Genomic DNA, 19015 nt, shown 5'->3' on the forward strand with positions numbered 1-19015 from the left:
AAGGAGTACAAATCTCTACAATCACTTTGAAGAATAATTCAGCAATATCTAACGGAGTGGTAGATGTACATACCCAATATACCCAGCGTTTCTGCTCAAGCTATATACAATACTCTAGAGAAGCCCTTACATACGTGTACAAGAAAATATTTACAATTTCACCACAGCCACTTAGTAGTAGCAAATAGTTGGGAAAACCCCAACGTCCATCAACAGGAGAAAGAATGAACTGCAGAAGTCATAGAACAGAATTATATGAAACATTTAAATCAGAGACACAATTATCAACATGGAAATCTCAAAAACGTAAATCCTGAGGGAGGAAAAGCAAGTTACAGGATACACCAAGTGTGGCATTTATAGAATGCTTTTAAACATGGAAAGCAATATTATAATGCTTCCTGCACAGGAGGCTGCGCAGCATAATGGTTAAGAATCCAGATTCGCATGCCAAATTGCCTGGGTCAAGTCTTTGCTCTACATCTTAACTGTGTGACATAGGACAAGCCACTTAACTTTCTTTACCTTATTTTTCAATAGGAAAAATGGAGATAATTACCTACCTCACAGGATTGTTACAAAGAAAATACACATAAAGCACACACACAATGCCAGAGTTTATGCAAGCTACTACTGTCTTTAGACACGTAATTAGTAAAACTCTAAAATCACACATGAGAATGATAATTGAATTTAGAATCGTGGTCACTTCTGGGGAGGTAACAAAGGAAAAGCGTGGGTTTAGAGTGAGGAACACCAGGGGCTTCAACTTTACATTCTGAGCTTTAAAAAATCCAGACTTGACAGGGGCTGGCCCGGTGGCGTAGCGATTGAGCTCACGCACTCCACTTCAGCGGCCTGGGGTTCGCAGGTTCGGATGCTGGGCGCGGACCTACACACCGCTTATCAAGCCATGCTGTGGCAGCATCCCATATAAAGTGGAGGAGGATGGGCACAGATGTTAGCCCAGGGCCAATCTTCATCAGCAAAAAAGAAGAGGATTGGCAATGGATGTTAGCTCAGGGCTAATCTTCCTCCAAAAAAAAATTTCACATTTGGCAGAGCTCCATGGTACCTATACCAATGTCTATTATATTCCTGAGATTTTTCTATATTTTTTAAAGATCTCATAATATAAAAACAAGAGTAAATGAGCCAATATGTAAAAGCATTTTTTAACATAGTATGGTATGACAGAAACATTAGTTATGACTTTCTCTTATAAATACTGGGCTAAGGAAGAACCAGGAAACAGACCAGATAGCTGGTTGTGTAATGAATTTATTCATTTACTCAATTTACCCATGGATTGATATATCTCTAGCATCGAGATGTACTTTATGTAAGACACTGTACTTGCCCTCAGGGAGCTCACAGGCAGAAAAGTAAAGAGAATTAAGAAAAATGAGCTAAGTGCAAAGAAAAAAAATATACACATGCATATAGGTTTTGGGGAACAGAGAGTAAGGGGTAAACAGAGAGAAGACTACCTTATAGGGCAAGGTCAAAATTCTATCCTTCGCTGCCACAGAGCAGGAATATTTTGAGATTTAGAAGAAGATCACTTTCTCTTTGAGACTGAATTAACTGTTCAAGTGAATTGTGATTTATGGAAGTTTGGAGAGAGAAGAGATCACAAGAGAGGTGAGAAGCGAATTGTCAAGTGCAGCACAATGAAATACATACATACAGCTCCAGCAAGGGGCTAAGGGTCCTGAGGGTACGCCGGCCTGTTTCCAATCCCGTGCAAGACCTGGTCCATGCACTCCTTCCCCACCACCTTCCCTGCCTCATATGAGGAGACAGACCATATCCTAGGCTCCCCACACCACAACATGGAAGCACGTAAGATACGCCACGTTCACCATTGCTCTAACTCACTCAGCTAGCATCCCAGCCTGGTCTCCTGTCATGCTGTCCCCCTGTTCTCACTACTCTAGCCACAGTGGCCTTCTGTTACCTCAACGCACCACACTCGGTCCTGCCACACAGCCTTTGTGCGTGCTGTTGCCTCGCCTTGGCATGTTCTTCCCTCTCCTCTTCTCCTGTTACTTTTTCCTCTTCCTTCAGAACCGAATTCAAACATCGCTTTTTAATCATGCCTCCCCCATATCCCTGACTAGGTCAAACCCCCTTCTCATAGGATCTTCGTAGTATCTCGTCTTTTTCCTCCATAGCCCCATCACAGTAGCACAAACATGGTTTGTATAGTATCTATCTCCCTACTCAAACGTAAAGTCTACAACATAGAAACAGTTATCTATTCAACATGGTAACTCCAGGGGCTGGCACAAACAAAGTATTCAATGAACATTTCTCAGTGAACATTTCTGTTTTCCAAATGCCTCTAAAGGCCCCTGCAGCTTCTCCAACTAGAAGCACAAGACATGAAATCCATTCCCTAAAATTCTTTTTCACCAGAGACAGAGTAAGAAAATCTCTTCCTACAAGCCTATTCCAGAGCACAAGGTCTTCAGATATTAGAAGCAATGTGTTTCCAAAGTAATGTTCTAACGCTTAGACCAACTGAGGCTGTGTGGCTGGACCTATGAAAGGCAGAGCCGCAGCAAGCATTGTGGCTGCAGACACCAGCGTCCCTCAATTTCAAGACTTACTATGCTGAATGTCTCCTGGTCCAGATCATCATCCTCATCCTCTCCAATGGGGACAGGTTCACTTCCCGCTGTAATATGGACAGGACCCTGAGATCGCTTTGATTTACTCGAAGATTTGGCATCACCACCTTTAGGCTTTTAAAAAAGAGTTAGAAGGAATCATTGTCATTTGTGCAATCCTGCCTTACAATTTGTACTTTTTACCTATGTCACATCACTACAACAGGTAAACATGATGGCCTCAGGTTATTAGAAAGGTAAAATTGGGTCTGGCCCTGTGCCCAAGTGGCTAAAGTTCTGCATGCTCCGCTTCGGCGGCCCTGGTTCACGGGTTTGGATCCTGGGCGCAGACCTACTCCACTCACCAGCCATGCTGTGGCGGTGTCCCACATACAAAATAGAGGAAGACTGGCACAGAGGCTAGCTCAGGGCTAATCTTCCTCAAGCGAAAAAAGAGGAGGATTGGTGGCAGATGTGAGCTCAGGGCAAATCTTCTTCAGCCAACAACAAGAAAAAAAGGTAAAATAAAGTCCTCTGAGACATCATGAAGCCAAACCTATTTGATTCACAGCTTAATCATACATCATTCCCATATCTTTCCTTAGATACACCCAATTATAACTTTAGCTTCATCAATGCTATTTTGGCTTCTATTCCCTCATCCATAAAATGCACAAAAACAACATCGAAAGGTTAAGACTGTAAATTGGCAGAGCTCTTGTAGAATATCACGTAACAACTTTTATTAACAGCTTATCAATGAATATACACCTTGCTCCAGGAATGTGCATTAACTAAAATATTATAAGTGATTAAAATCTACATGAATCCACATGGATAAATCTCATTTATCCATGAAAAGTTGTGGAAAGATGGATATATAAAAAAATGACGATGTATGAACATTTAAAAACATGAAAAAATACTATGCTTTGTTTATGATTATATAATATGTAGTAAAAGGATAAAACATGGACAGGAAGGTTTCAAACCCAACTTCAGAATGGTATTACAGAGAGGAGAAAAGAGGAAGGGAGAGTCATGAAGTCAGGAGAAGCAACAAGGGGAGCTTCAACAGCATCAGTCGTGTGTGCACGAAACACAAAACACAAGAGTCAAAAAGCCACTTGAAGTAAACATGGAAAAATGTCAACAACAGCTGTAATATCTGGGTAGTGGATAAATGGATGTTTGTTAAATCATTCTTTGTGCTTTGATTTTTGAAATATTTCACTTTAAAAAAAGAAAATTTTTCTTTCAAAGCACAAATGCAAAGATACTGTCACAGTATGGTTTATAACATCAGATATTTGAAAGCAATTTCACTATGGGAGACTCAAATTGCTTCCAAGATGTTATAACCAAATAGAATCTTCCTTATCTCTTAAAAATGATTTTACCAATTATTTATTCACTTGGAAAGTTGTTTGTGATATACTGCAAAGTGGGGAAAAAGGCTACCCAAACAGTCTGGTCTGATTTCTATTTTATATTTGTTCCTATACGCATAATACAAAAGTTTCAAAGGTACTCATTGAGGAATTTACTGGAGTTATAACTGGAAGGTGGAATTATAGTATTTATTTGTCTGTATGTTTTAATAATGATTAAAGATTAATTGCAAAATAATTTCATCAGAAGTCAGCAAGCATACATGCAACACTGTACCAGGATTCTGTGGTTTAGAATGAACTTCATAAACCCCTCAAGTGAAGATTATATAATAGCAGAGCTTTTCATCCATTTCTACTCCAAAAGCTTAACTCTTGATAGTATTTGGTTTGAATCCTAAACCCTTCAAATATTCAAAGTCATCTGTGGATTGTGCTCTTCTACCAGGAATCTGAGAACATATTTCAAGTAGTTACCTGTAAATGCAGATTTCTCTCACCTGTCCTATCTCATTCAAACACCCCCTCTGAAATATGTAATAAAGAGCAAGTAAAGGCCTTCTATATTAAAGAACACCCCAAACTTGCATGGTCCCCTCTCTCTGCAGGAAGTGGTGTAGGCATCCCTCTGACAGTCCCATCCTTCCTTCCTGGATATACCACAAAAAAAGACGATTATTTCACAGCGCTCAAACGCCATTCTAGTTCTAAATCTTGGAAGGGAATTTCAAAAGCTGTGGGTATCTCAGTAAGAAGAATGACATCGATACCTTCTCTTTCTTCTCTTTTGACTTCTTCTTTTCCTTGTCCCCTTCTTTGTCTTTCCTAGAACTCATTTGTTTCTCCTTGTTCTCCTTGTTCTCTTTCTTCTTCTGTTTCTTTTTCATTGGACTTTTTTCTAAGCCATCATCCTAGAAAACAAACAGAGGTATGAGCTTTTGCCACAAACTTTATACTTACTTGTTTACTTTCTGGAGATAAAAGCACTGCCCTCAATGGGTCATTAGTGTCTACACTTAGAAGCTTGTTTTCAAGCATATAGCCTTTAAAGCACTCACTCACACAATTCTTTTTTTTTTTATAATTTTATTTTTATTTTTTCCCCCAAAGCCCCAGTAGATAGTTGTATGTCATAGATGCACATCCTTCTAGTTGCTGTACGTGGGACGCGGCCTCAGCATGGCCGGAGAAGTGGTGCGTCGGTGCACGCCCGGGATCCGAACCCAGGCCGCCAGCAGCGGAGCGCGCGCACTTAACCGCTAAGCCACGGGGCTGGCCCGCTCACACAATTCTAAACTCTCTGTAACAACCAGTTAGGCCTGTAGAGGTGGATGCTCTTCACTTATATCTTCTATATAACATAGGCATTATCAATCTCATTTCACAGATGGAAAACACTGAGAACCAAACAGGTTATATACCTGTCCACAGTCAGCGAGTAATTGGTGAGGTTGCTAGTACCTGAATTCACGTCTGCATCACTCCAATCCATGCTAGTTCCTATACCCACTGCTGATCCTCTTGGAGCTAATCTCCAATTACAGTCACACTCAAAGAATAATGAAATAAAATCCCACAGAGTTGTCACTCACTGAAACAATACATGGAATGACACCAATTTACTTTTCATTTTGCTTAGACCAGAGGTTACAAACTAGCATGTCCTGGGCCAAACCTAACCCACAGATGAGTTTTTTTGTTTTTTTGTGAGGAAGATCAGCCCTGTGCTAACATCTGCCAGTCCTCCTCTTTTTTTTTTTTTTGCTGAGGAAGACTGGCTGTGGGCTAACACCTGTGCCCATCTTCTTCCACTTTATATGGGACGCTGCCACAGCATGGCTTTCCAAGTGGTGCGTCAGTGTGCGCCCGGGATCCAAACTGGCAAACCCTGGGCCGCCGCAGTGCGCACACTTACCCGCTTGCGCCACCGGGTTGGCCCCCAGATGAGTTTTGTTTAGCCCAACAATAAACTGAACTGCGCGGCACCTGCCCCCTCTCCATCAGGCATAAGCTCCCTAGTTAGCCACAGCTCCCACCACGCCCCACCGTTCTCAACGAGGCTGAGTATCAATTGCCATTTAACACGAAAATTCGCATGGCTCCCCCCTTTATTTAACTTCTATTCTCCATGAATTTGCAATTGTTGACTGAAATGAACAACTATATTCCTCTCTCACAGGTTAAGCAAAGATATATATATATTCCATTTTCATTTTATCTACTCTACATGTAAATCAAACTCATTTCAAATGGTTTTATACCAGTTGGCACAATAATATAGCTAAAAAAAAACGCCTCAACTGAAATCCAGCCTCATACCTTTACTTCTCCCTCTTCAGATGGATTATCTGAGTGTCTAGGAGATGAAAACTCAATTCCATGCTCATCTTTCAGCCTGGGTGCTTTGTTTTCCTTCTTTACTCGAGGCTTCCGCTTCTTCAATTTGGCCTGAAAGGGAGAGAAAATGATGATAAAACTACAAATCAAGCCCCTCAAAAGCATGACCAAATAACATTATGACTCTTTAACACAGCAGCAGCCATATATATCAAACAAAAAAATTCAGAGGAAATTTAAAGGAGTGCAACCAATTTTACCTGGGAAGGAAAAAGGCAAAAGAACCTGCAGCCCTATACATATCCTATACCACATAAAAACATCTATATCCTTGAACCTACTGATTCCATTTTTTGGAATTCAGCCTAAAAATATAATTCAAAAGAAGGAAAAACATCTTATATGCAAGATACAAATAAAGATAATATACAAAAGCCTTAATATTAAAAAACCTAGATTTATGCTATACCTAAAAATAAGGAAAAGATTAAAATATTTATCTACTCAATCAAATATGATACAGTTATCTAAAACATGATCTAATCTCTCTCTTCAGAACCTAATTTACAGTATACACTCAACATATTATCTGGAGAATAACACTACTTATGACACTATTACATGAAAAAGGGCAAGGTATGGAGTTAGGATGATTTTTTTTTTAATTTGTTTATAATACAGGGAAATTAATAGAAATGGCATAGCTCTAAGAGCACTTAAAGAACATGCACACACAAAGGCTGCTAGTACTGGAAGTAACTTAGACTATCTCCTAACTATGATTTCCATCCTTCTAGGTGTGAATTGAAATGAAAGTTAGGGAAATAAAAGGAGATAAAGCTCATTAGCAACTCAGCTGGTATTTTCACTGAGCAAGTAAGGCAATCATAACCGAAGACCAGTTTCTGAATTAAGTGTGGATTCCAATTATCCATTTTATTTCTGGGACCCATTATTACAAGGAGCCCAGAGTTAGCTATAACAAAAGGCAAACCCAGCGGTATTGACACAGTAACCAGAACTAGGTTCCAAAATTAAAGAAGCGGCATAAAGAAACAGCAACAGTACATCTGGACCAATCGCACTGGGAGAGATGAGGACTATTTTGAGGCAATATTTGAAGAGAATGGCTTTGTAAGAAAGTTGCCAAGATGTTTAGGTCAATTATTAAATGAACATTTCTATTATTAATCAACCAAACCATCACTACTGGAACCTCGAAAGCAACACCTGACTAGAAGAAGGTACCATTCTGTGCAGCACCAGAGAGGGCATCCTTTCTCCTACCTAACTCTGCAGGGTTAGAGCCTCAGTCCCCTGAAGGACGCCCATCTGGCAGCCGCACTTACCTCTTCCCCACTCGTCACGGCCCCCTTCTTCTCCAGACTCTTCCTGAGCAGCTTCAGCAAGTAGTCCGCTCGGGTCTGCAGCTGCTTCCCCTGAGGCTTTTTATCTGTCTCCACAGGCAGAATCTTCAACAGGAAAGGAAGAGAAGCACCCACCACCACCCACGTCCCGGTTAGTGGATCAGGATAAACAGAGACAACACAGAACTGAGCAGTCCTTTCCCTCCCCAACCACCCAAAATATAGATAAAGCCTCAGATCCTATCTCATGTCCATGGCTCCCAGTCACTGAAAATCCCTTATGAGCCGTTCTCGTTTTACAAAATGGGATGGAGAAATCCAGCTCTCCCACTGGCTCCTACCTGTGCTGTTAACAGGGTAGAACAACTCAGGTAGGAGGGGCTTGTTGGCTTCATCTGCTAGAGCATCCCAGCCGTCGTGGATTTCCTCCTTCCAGGAGCAGGGAATCCCTGGAGCTAGGTTAAAGCTTCGTTTTAGATTGAAAATGCTTCTTAGAGCATTGCTGGAGAGCACTGAGCTACGCCAGGACAGGATCCATCCCTGCTACCACGGTTGGACCTCTCAGGCCAGACTGGATTTGGTCTCAGTGCTTATGGCAGGGTGCTATCACCCTCTTAGAACACTGCACATGGGATGAGCATTGTTTGACGTGCCAGGAAAAGCCCTGCCAGGAGCACAACATGGAGCGCATCCTACTAAAATGTGAGCCAGTCAGCTTTCCCTGCTTACAGCTCTGAGCACGGCCTTACTACTTCGTAGCCGGATTTGCAACAGATAGGGTGGGAGGCTCGATTTTGTGGGAGAAGTACAGCCAATTTTAATTCCATTACAGGAAACACCAAGGTGTGGCTCATGCTTTCTTTGTGTGTAGAACTGAAACACGGTTGTTTCAAATACAGTTTAAAACAAAGGACCAACAACTAAGGCTGAAAAATGCTTTTATTATTAATAATCTTACCCTGGTATTTGTTGCAATGAAATTTGACCTATAATAAAAATCAGAATTTTAAGATTTCTCCTATAATTTCCCAAAAATTTCACCTGGCTATTATCCTCATCTATGAAACAGTGCCACAGTCCACTGAAGATGGTAACATTTCCAAGGATAAAGAAATCCCAGGAATTTACTAGTGTACTAATTTACTAATTTTCAATTTGATCTTCCACCCCCCAGAAAATAGTTAAAATTAAGTAATCAATATAAAAATATTAAACAACAAATCTAGACATCTCCAGCATCACAGTTACTTACTTTGTCAGTTAACTTAAGCTCTGGATCCGTTTTAATTAACTCCCAGTTTCCATAGCCATGTTCATAAATTCCCAGCAAGAGGCGAGAATCATCCTCCACTCCCCACTCTACATCAAAATGTGCAGCTTTGACACGACAGGTTAAACAGTATCTAAAGGGATTTCAAAAAAAAGGAGGACATTAGAGGAGGGGCCTTTGTGATTTGAAAATGAACACAAATGAATATGGACCAAGTATTCTGATATGTTAAAGACAATGAAAACACTACATAACTCACATAACTGTAACTTCAAATCTATTTTCTTATGGCACAATCACTCATGCATGAGCACATAATACACTCACTTTTTTTTTTCTTCAGGGTCCACAGGAATAGATTTATGCAGCATCTCAAACTCTTCTTCATGTTGGATAATGGATTTCACATTAACCTGAACCCCAGATATCTTGATTGTTGGGCCTCTCTTTTTCCCTGGTCCTTTCCCTAAAGAATATTTCACATTAGTTAAATGAGAATTTGCTGAAGTTCCACAGAAAACATAGATCAGCAAACTCTGAACTCTTACTCCCTCAATATATATCTCTGGCTTATTGTTAATTCAAAGATATCATCCATAAAGCAAAAAATTTCTCTCAATTAATGTTTGTAAAATAACCTCTAAACTAATTAGTTCTTTAAGTTTAGAATTTTTTAATCCACTAATGTTTATAACTGTATTTAATCTTCCTGTTTTAGACTTTGGTTCTAAAATTAATAAAATTAACAAAAGAAGATTCTGAAGGAATAATATTAATGCTGAAGTTTTTTTCTTTTTCTAAGTATCCCATTAAGAGAGTTTTTTTTAAAGTGTTTTAAAAACAATTCTCTCTACTAAAAAAACATGAGATCGTGGCCGGCTGGGTGGTGTAGCAGTTAAGTTCGCATGTTCTGCTTTGGTGGCCTGGGGTTTCTGGGGTTTGCAGGTTCGGAACCCGGGCGCGGACCAACGCACTGCTTGTCAAGCCATGCTGTGTCGGCATCCCATATAAAGTAGAGGAAGATGGGCATGGATGTTAGCCCAGGGCCAATCTTCCTCAACAAAAAGAGGAGGATTGGCAACGGATGTTAGCTCAGGGGTGACCTTCCTCACAAAAAACAAGCAAACAAACAAAAAAAGTATGAGATCAAGTTAATACCTAACACACTTGAAATGAAAAACAAAAGATGTCATGAAAAGGTTACCCTATCCCTAGTTTCAAATTAAAATAATCCCAGAAGTAAAAATGAAACCCAGGCAACTCTAACCAGAGTCCAAGTTGAAATCCACGAAATAACGACACTTGTCTGTGAGAGGAAAGATGGCTCAGAGCCTGAGAAAAAATTTCATTTTTTTTAAACACTGAAGTTGATGAAATGGCACTACAATTATAAACAATTATTTAGGGATTCGTATGTAATCCATTAGAATTTCACTTGCAAATGCTATTCCCAACAATACTGATGAGAGCTGAAATAGAATGTGGTAAAATGGGAAATATACTACTCTGGAAATGAGAAATCTGAGATCTCAAATCTGCACAAATGACCCCCTCTCCCCTTTCTCCTCTCACTTCTAGTTATTAACCTCTCTGGGTCTCAGTTTCCTCATCTGAAAAATAAAAGGACTGCAATACAAAAATGTGCAAAAGATAAAGAGACAACTCACATAAAGGGAAATACAAATAGTTCCTAAACATATGAAAAATATTCAACCTCACTCATGATAAGAGAAATGCAAATTAAATATATACACATACCATTTCTAATCTATCAAGTCAGGAAAATTCAAAAATTTGAAAATATTATGTTGGTGAGACTAAGAGGAAACAGACACTCTCATTCAATGCTGGTGAGAGGGTATGGGGCAAAATGGCATACATGCAAGATTACTTATCACAACATTGTAAAGCAAAACAATGGAAAGCTAAATATTCATTAACAGGACACTAATACTGTATAACCACAACAGATTATGCAGCTCTTAAAAAAAAAATATCAGGCAGTGGGGAAATGATGAACCATTTTTAATGAACGGTGTTGAGACAGACAGTCACCATATAGAAAAAACAAATAAAACTGGATACACCAGGAAAGACTCCAAGTTTATATCCAGAGATACACAAGTAAATGAAGTCACATAAGCACAAGGGGGGAAAAAAATCACAGTGAATTCCTTTATACCCGAGGAGTAGAGAAAATGTTTTTAACTGACTCAATACCACAATAGGGTAAAAAAGACTAATAAACCTGACTATATAAAAACATTTTTAAGTTTTCTGCACAAAATACCATAAGCAAAGTAAGAAGACAAATCACACACCAGAGAAGAAAATTGGCAACTTTTATCAGAAAAACAGATTCTAAAAATTAAGACCAATGGCTCAACGGAAAATGGGCACAGTATATGGATAGACAGTTCACAAATGGCCCTTAGAAAAGATGCACAACCTTGCTTATTAAAAGAAAAATGAGATACCATCTCCCACGTATCTGTTTGGCAAAATTCCAAATGTTTGCCAACATATTCTGTCTGTGAGGCTTGTAAATATATACATTGCTGGTGGCAATGTAAATGGTCTCAGATTTTGGAGGAGAATTTGGTAATATCTAACCAAATTACATATGCATTTTCCCCAGGACCCAGCAATCCCAATTCTAGAAATCTGTTCTAAAGATATGATGGCAGAGATAAGAAATAATGAGTAGTTATTCATTGTGGCTTTATTTATTTATTTATTTATTTTAAAGATTTTATTTATTTATTTTTCCCCCCAAAGCCCCAGTAGATAGCCGTATGTCATAGCTGCACATCCTTCTAGCTGCTGCATGTGGGACGCGGCCTCAGCATGGCCAGAGAAGCGGTGCGTCGGTGCGCGCCCAGGATCTGAACTCGGGCCGCCAGCAGCGGAGCGCGAGCACTTAACCGCCAAGCCACGGGGCCGGCCCTGTGGCTTTATTTATAATGGCAAAAGACTGAAAACAACCCAAATATTCATTACTAGGAAACAAAGTATGAATTAACATCTATCTACATAGTAGAAAGGATAAAGAATGAGGATCTCTACGTAATGATATGGAGAGCTCTCCACATGTGAAAATAAATAGGTGCACAACAGAATATATAGTATGTTATCTTCTGTATAAGAGGGGAAATACACTCATGCAGATTTAAATTTTTAAAAAGAAACAATGGAACAATAAACCTAAAACTAATAGAAATGGTTACTCATGGGGGAGAAAGAGAACAGGACTGGGGGACCGCGATGAAAGCAAAATTCTCCAAATGTTCCTTGTTTTATAGTTCTGACTTTGGCCTACGCAAGTGTTTTACATAATTAAAAAAAACAAAGTTAAATCAAAATGAGAAAAGTAATCCCTAAAAATTGAAAATAAACAAAAACAGAAGAGGCTAAACCATATATTAAGTTGGTGGCATAACTATAAAGAGAAAAGAACAACTTCGAATAATTTTAAAACACAGTATTTTGACTGCACATTGATAGTGGGATGTATTCTAAGGACAAAAAGAAACGCAGGAGCCGGCCCGGTGGCGCAAGCGGTTGGGTGCGCACGCTCCGCTGTGGCGGTCCGGGGTTCACCAATTTGGATCCCAGGCGCGCACCCACGCACCGCTTGGCAAGCCATGCTGTGGCCGGCGTCCCATATAAAGTGGAGGAAGATGGGCATGGATGTTAGCCCACAGCCAGTCTTCCTCAGCAAAAAGAGGAGGATTGGCAGATGTTAGCTCAGGGCTGATCTTCCTCACCAAAAAAAAAAAAAAAAAGAAATCAAACTCTGCACCGAAAAGTCTTATGTTAACAATAAGACTGGTATTGATATTTGGAAATGTTATATTGTAAGACAAATATGTGATTACGTTAACATTTTTAGGGAACAAAAATTTTCAGCTTAAGAAAAGAGGCATCAATAATCTAACATTTGAATTAGAAATGTCAGCCTGGACTCAGAATATGCTAAATAGCAGTTTACAGGAAATATAGGTATAGGGAAACAAGCAATGCCAGGAGGAGGCAATCGGCCAGATCCAGAATGTGAACACGCACAGAAAAGAGGCATTTGAGAGGAAGGGGACTGTTATAAGGAAATATCTCCAAAATATGCGGTGAGATGGACAAAGCAAAATACAGGATAGTGTGCATGCTGCACTACCATCTGTGCTAAAAGGGGAAAAAAACAGTATTCATTTTCTGTACATATGTATTTTTAAATTTCCAGAAAAAGACAAGAAATAGGGATACCTGTTTTTCATTTTTAAGCCATGTGATTGTAATACTCATTCGAAACAATTACAATGAAAAAAGAAAAACAATGTAAACTTAAGGTTTACTTTTGGACATATTCTAGATGATATAAAAGCACATATTCGGATTATTGTCCACACAACTCAAGTTATTTAAAAGTTTCTTTTACAAAAAATATACATTTAAAAAAAATTTTTACTATATTTAAGACATTTTTAAATTCTATTACTTTCAATAATATCCTTAAAAGAAAATCCCAAAGCAAAAATACTTTTTTACTTAATGATAACAGCTAATACTGCACTCCAGATACTATGCTAAGCACTTTACACGTATGGAATTATTCAAGTAATCCTCCAAGCCTTGAGGTAAGTACTATTACTCATTTTGCAAATGAGACTGTTGAGAGGCTATTGCTTGTCTCAGGTCTTGCAGCCAAGAAATGGCAGAACCAAGATTCCAGGTAAATTGGCTGTCTCCAGGGCCTGACCACTTAACCACAGTGGACAGAGCCTCCTGTAAGTAACCTCTAGAGTAGTGAAGGGTGACAAAAGAATGGGAGAAATGCCACAAAAAGACCACAGTCCAGTGAACCGGAATGACAATACCATTATCTCTCTGAGGTTCAACCATGAGGGTGTCCTTTAATGATAATAACTTCAGAGCTCTCTTCTCGCAAGCCTCCCCACACGTCCTACTATTAGAGGACAGGCAAAAACACTGTCTGGTGTATAAGAGAAAACACACTATAGGTCAAATCCAATCATGTACTGCTTAATAACAGGGACACACTCTGAGAACTGTGTTGTTAAGTGATTTCGTCATGCCAACACCATAGAGAGGACTTACACAATCCTAGATGGTATAGCCTACTACACATCTGGGCTATATGCTACTAATCTTATGGGACCACCATCATACATGCAGCCCATCATTGACCAAAAAGTTGTTATGCAGCACAAGACTGGACAACAACTTCTAGTGCCATGAAAATTTCACTGTAACGAAAACGTTTACAATATTCACCCAACATTTTATTATTACAATTAATTCTCTAAATCCTTTAAATTTTTCCAACAAAACAAAACATATATGTATATCCAAGATAATTACTGATGCTTGTGGTCCATGATGTCGTCATTTATAGGCAAAATATAGAGGTGTCCGCTCAGCTTTGCCCACTCGGGTCTTTACATCATTCAAACCAATTTAAACTTTCTATAGCAAAATAGGAAATCATTCATCTTGTTCATTACTCTGCACCTTCTGCAAATCAACTTTGTTTGTGAGTAAATCTTTGGGCTCTTACAGCACTGAGTTCACATAAAGGCAGGTCAGAATACACACCTCAAAGGATTAGAGATGCATGAGATACCAGTCTGCTCTTCTAAAAAAGGCCCTTTAGCAGCAGAAATCCCAGTCCATAAGCGCCAGGTTTTGGAGAATCACTGAAATAGACTTGACTTACCCTCGCTGGCATTTTCTTTCAGTTGTTCTTCATATTCCTGCATTGCTGACACACAGCTGTTGTGAATCAATTCACCCAGGCGCTTCAGATCTGCCACAGACTTATCTACTAGCTCAGCATCACGTGCTATGCATTCCAGCCTGAGGAAAGACAAATACAGGGATACTTCAAGGCCCTGTGCCCACTTTTCTAATGTCACAGGAGATACCAGTTGGTCTCATATAAGCTTGCTTCTGCAAAGACACTTTTCTCTACATTCCTTAACTGATCATTCCAAGGCTCCAACAAAAACCCTCTGACAGTGACTGAGGGCTAACTTACTCATTTTCCATCATAAAGAATTATGCCTTGGAATAGTCCACAAAACAAAGTAAGTTTCAAAAAACAGAAGGAAAAGGGTTCAGCTTTCTTTAATAACTAAATAGGCTAATAATGGTAGCACGTGAAGTGTCCAAAAACTGTTTGCACTAGTCTGCTTCTTTGTGTTCACTTTCCTTTCCTAGCCTACTTCCATTCGTTCCTAAAAGCAAAGTACAGTTACTTCTACAACATGTTTCATTCATCTCCAAATCATATGAAGCATGTGAATACATTAATGTCTAAAAATCAGGCTGTCAAAAGGTGCCAGACCTTAAATGGAAAACAGTACCAAAAAAGAAACTGCTACATAATAAAAGTGAAAAAGAGGCAGATAAAGAACTATTACTAAGCTCACCGTTCAAGAGGGAGACCAAACTTCTTATATGCCTTGATGAACCTAAAAATATGATAAATAAAACACATTAAAAACCAGAGACTTTTAACTATGTTAATGCAAACAAATCCTATGACGAAGTACAGTCATGTGCTGCTTAACGATAGAGATACGTTCTAAGAAATGCGTTGTCGGGCAATTTCATCATTGTGTGAACATCACAGAGTGTACTTACACAAACCTAGATGGTGCAGTATGCTACACACCTAGGCTACATGGTGCTGATCTTATGGGACCACCGTCGTATATGCAGTCCATCATTGACCAAAATGTTGTTATGCAGCACATGACTGTATGAGCCATGCAAACTGTCAAAAACAGACTGACCCCAATCCTAGCAAGTGCCACTAAATGAATGAATGTTGAATGCCTTTGAAAATGGCCAACTTAAAATAATGAGTGCCAGAAATCTATTCAAACTAAAGACTAATTTTATTCTCAGTGACTGATCATGAAAATGCTTAGGGACATAATTGAGAACAGTGACTTAACTGTAATAATATTACCTTTTTTAGAAGGTACAAGTTTATGGAGTTCAATAAGTAATAGATGATTCAATCACCACAACTCTTGTGATCAAGTCCCAACATAATTAACTGGTCTATTCAGTCCACTACTGTTACTTTCAATTCCATACTGCAATATTTTTCATTATTTTCTGGTTAATAACATACAACTATAAGATTTTTAGAATTGTCTCAAATACTTTTTGGAATGAGGCAAAGTAAAATAAATATATGATTGAAAACTTAAGTCTTGGGCAAAACTCAGGAAACTATGCTGACTCCTTCTGCCCAATGTTGTCTCCAACCAAAAATCCAGCCTATCTTTTCACCAGTCTCTACGCTAAACCATGCTATATGCCACTCCATGTGTCATCTGCTCCCCTCCCTACAGCTAACCACTAGCACTTTCACTAGAAAGCAAGATGTCACTATACATTAAGGGCTTCACTGTAACATGTCAAATTACTAAAATAATCTGGTTAGTTAACCGTGTAAGCAGAGATAATATGGGGAAAAAAAACAGAAATAGAGGCATGGCGATTGAAGAAAATGGGAATGAATATGACACTAGCTAAGAAAGAATATTAAAGGAACAGCATGGACACAAGGATTAGGAAAGAGTTATATGTGAAAGTGAATCTGAGGATTATTCCTCAACTCTACGTTTCTCCTTCTTGATATATACTGAAATATTTTACATCTGAAATATGACATTTGGGATTTACTTCAAAATAATCCTGAGATGGAGAAGGATTTCTGGAATAGTGGAGTGAGGACCTCTGAAAACCTGTTCCTCCATAAAAGCAAGAAGAACACTGGCAAAAACTGTCAAAATCAACTTTGTTGGAACTCTGGAAATTAACCAAAGGCTTGCAGCCATCTAAGGGGCATTTATTCAAGAAAATGGCTGAATCTCAGTAAGAACCGTGTGCTCTCTGGCATTTTAACTTGCTCTATTCCCAGGCTCCTCTCCCCAGCTCTGTAACAGCCTTGGAAGACCAACACTTTTGCAACTATAATAGTAGTGCAATGTAGCAGCGTAGCAGCCACTGGAAGTGGCAGAACATGTTTGGAGCTCCCTAAAAGCTCTTTCTCCAGAGAACAGTGCTATTTGACCTAACTGTCAGCACCCTGAGAAGCTCCATTCTCAGGCCTGTCTTCATTTGACCTGTGTGAAGAGCGCTGTTCATAGTTCATTGGCCACAAACAATTAGAGGCAAAGGTTTAACACCACAGCTGTCTGAGGCAACGTTACCAGTTGGGGATATCAACAGGTTGACCAAAACTTGAAAAGGAAAAATTGGGAGGAAAAGATGCCCACAGGGGGCTTTCAAAAAAATCTGACATATTACTGAGAATCTAGAAGGCCAGACACGTGTAGGGCTATGCACATGCACAGGAAAGACCTGAGAAGCTGTTAATCTCTCCCCTCTGACTGGCCTTGAGGCTCTACACAAGCAGAAACTGAAAGATAAGGCCGAGTTGTACACTGCCTGCAGAGCATTGAAAACCTGCCCCAACACACACATGGAGCCCTTCAGCAAAGGCTGGTAGACTTACTGGATGAAGGCATTTAAGGAAATCTCTGTCCAATCATTAGCTGACCATTAAGCTAAATGAGCAGAGCCTTCAAATGACATGACAAAGAATACAGACTTCACAGAACTAGTCCAGGAAAGTTACTAAATAAGCAAACAGCAACAACAGCAAACACAACAAATTCTGGCTGGCAGGGGGAATCTGATTTCCAGACTTGCCACATTATATTACATAAAATGTCCAGTTTTCAACAAAAAATTATGGGACAAAGAAACAAGAAAGATTGGCCCATATACAGGAAAAAAAGCAGCCAATGGAAATGTTCTCTGAGGTAGTCCAGAAGTTGAACTAAAATAATGAAGACTATCCTTCAAAAACAAAGGAGAAATTAAGACAGTCCCGGATAAACAAAAGTAGACAATTTGTTGCTAGCAGAGCTGCCCTAAAAGAAATACTAAAGAGAGTCCTGTGGGCAGAAATGAAAGGACACTAAACACTAACTCAAATCCCCATGAAAAAATAAGAGGCTCAGTAAGGATACTGAGTAAACAAACATATAGATAGTATAAACGTATTTTTGTTTGTAACTCTTTTCCTATCTGATTTTAAAAAACAACTGCATAAAGCAATAATTATAAAACTGTGTTGATGGGTTTATAAAGATAGAATTTGTGTGACAATAATGGCACAAAAGAGGAGGGAGGAATGGAGTTATATTGGAGTAAAATTTTAACATACCATTGAAATTAAGTTGGTATTAATTATCTTCTAAGTTAAGATTTTAATTGTAATGTCCAGGGCAACCACTAATAAAATAACTTTAAAAATATAGTAAAAGAAACACCAAAGGAATTTAAATGGTATACAAAAAAATATCTGTAATACAAAAGAAGGCAATAACAGGACTAAAGGACTAAAAAAAGACATAAGGATATATAGAAAACAAAGAGTAAAATGCAGATGTAAATTCTACCTTATCAGTAATTGCATTAAATATAAATAGATCAAAGATTCCAATCAAAAGGAAGAGATTGACAGAGTGGATTTTTAAAAAAAAGATCCAACTATATACTGCCTACAAGAGACACAAGTTAGATTCAGACATAAACAGATTGAAATAAAAAAAGATAAAAAAGGATACCATGCATACACTACCCAAAAGGGAGCTGGAGTGGCTATACTATTATCAGACCAAAAAATGAATTTAAGACAAAAATTGTTACAAGATACAAAAAAGGACATTTTATAATGATAAAAGGGCCAATCCACCAAGACGTATCACCGATAAAATATACGCACCCAACAACAGAGCTCCCAAAGCACATGAAGCAAAAACTGACAGAATTAAAGGGAAAAACGGACAATACAACAATAACAGAGACTTCATCATCTCATTTTCAATAACGGATAGAACAACCAAGCAGAAGATCTGTAAGGAAATGTGGGAGTGACGTCACCATAAATTGTTCTTGACTTCACTCCCCCTCACACATCTATTCAAGAAC

The 19015-nt window shown here is 38.9% G+C and overlaps 1 protein-coding gene across 7 annotated transcripts in view; it reads right to left on the reverse strand.

Annotated features, from left to right (window-relative positions):
- The window catches only part of CHD2 (chromodomain helicase DNA binding protein 2), a 117141-nt gene that overhangs the window by 20743 nt on the left and 77383 nt on the right, over positions 1-19015 (reverse strand). For all 7 annotated transcript variants that reach the window (XM_058542380.1, XM_058542384.1, XM_058542378.1 and 4 more), the window contains 8 exons: positions 15427-15468; positions 14712-14851; positions 9308-9446; positions 8963-9113; positions 7693-7815; positions 6326-6454; positions 4777-4917; positions 2616-2750 (listed from right to left, as the gene is read on the reverse strand). In XM_058542380.1, the coding sequence (XP_058398363.1) occupies positions 2616-2750; positions 4777-4917; positions 6326-6454; positions 7693-7815; positions 8963-9113; positions 9308-9446; positions 14712-14851; positions 15427-15468 (1000 nt within the window). The remainder of the gene's footprint in view (positions 1-2615; positions 2751-4776; positions 4918-6325; positions 6455-7692; positions 7816-8962; positions 9114-9307; positions 9447-14711; positions 14852-15426; positions 15469-19015) is intronic.

This window comes from Diceros bicornis, chromosome 5 (genome assembly GCF_020826845.1).
Source record: "Diceros bicornis minor isolate mBicDic1 chromosome 5, mDicBic1.mat.cur, whole genome shotgun sequence".
Taxonomy (NCBI): domain Eukaryota; kingdom Metazoa; phylum Chordata; class Mammalia; order Perissodactyla; family Rhinocerotidae; genus Diceros; species Diceros bicornis.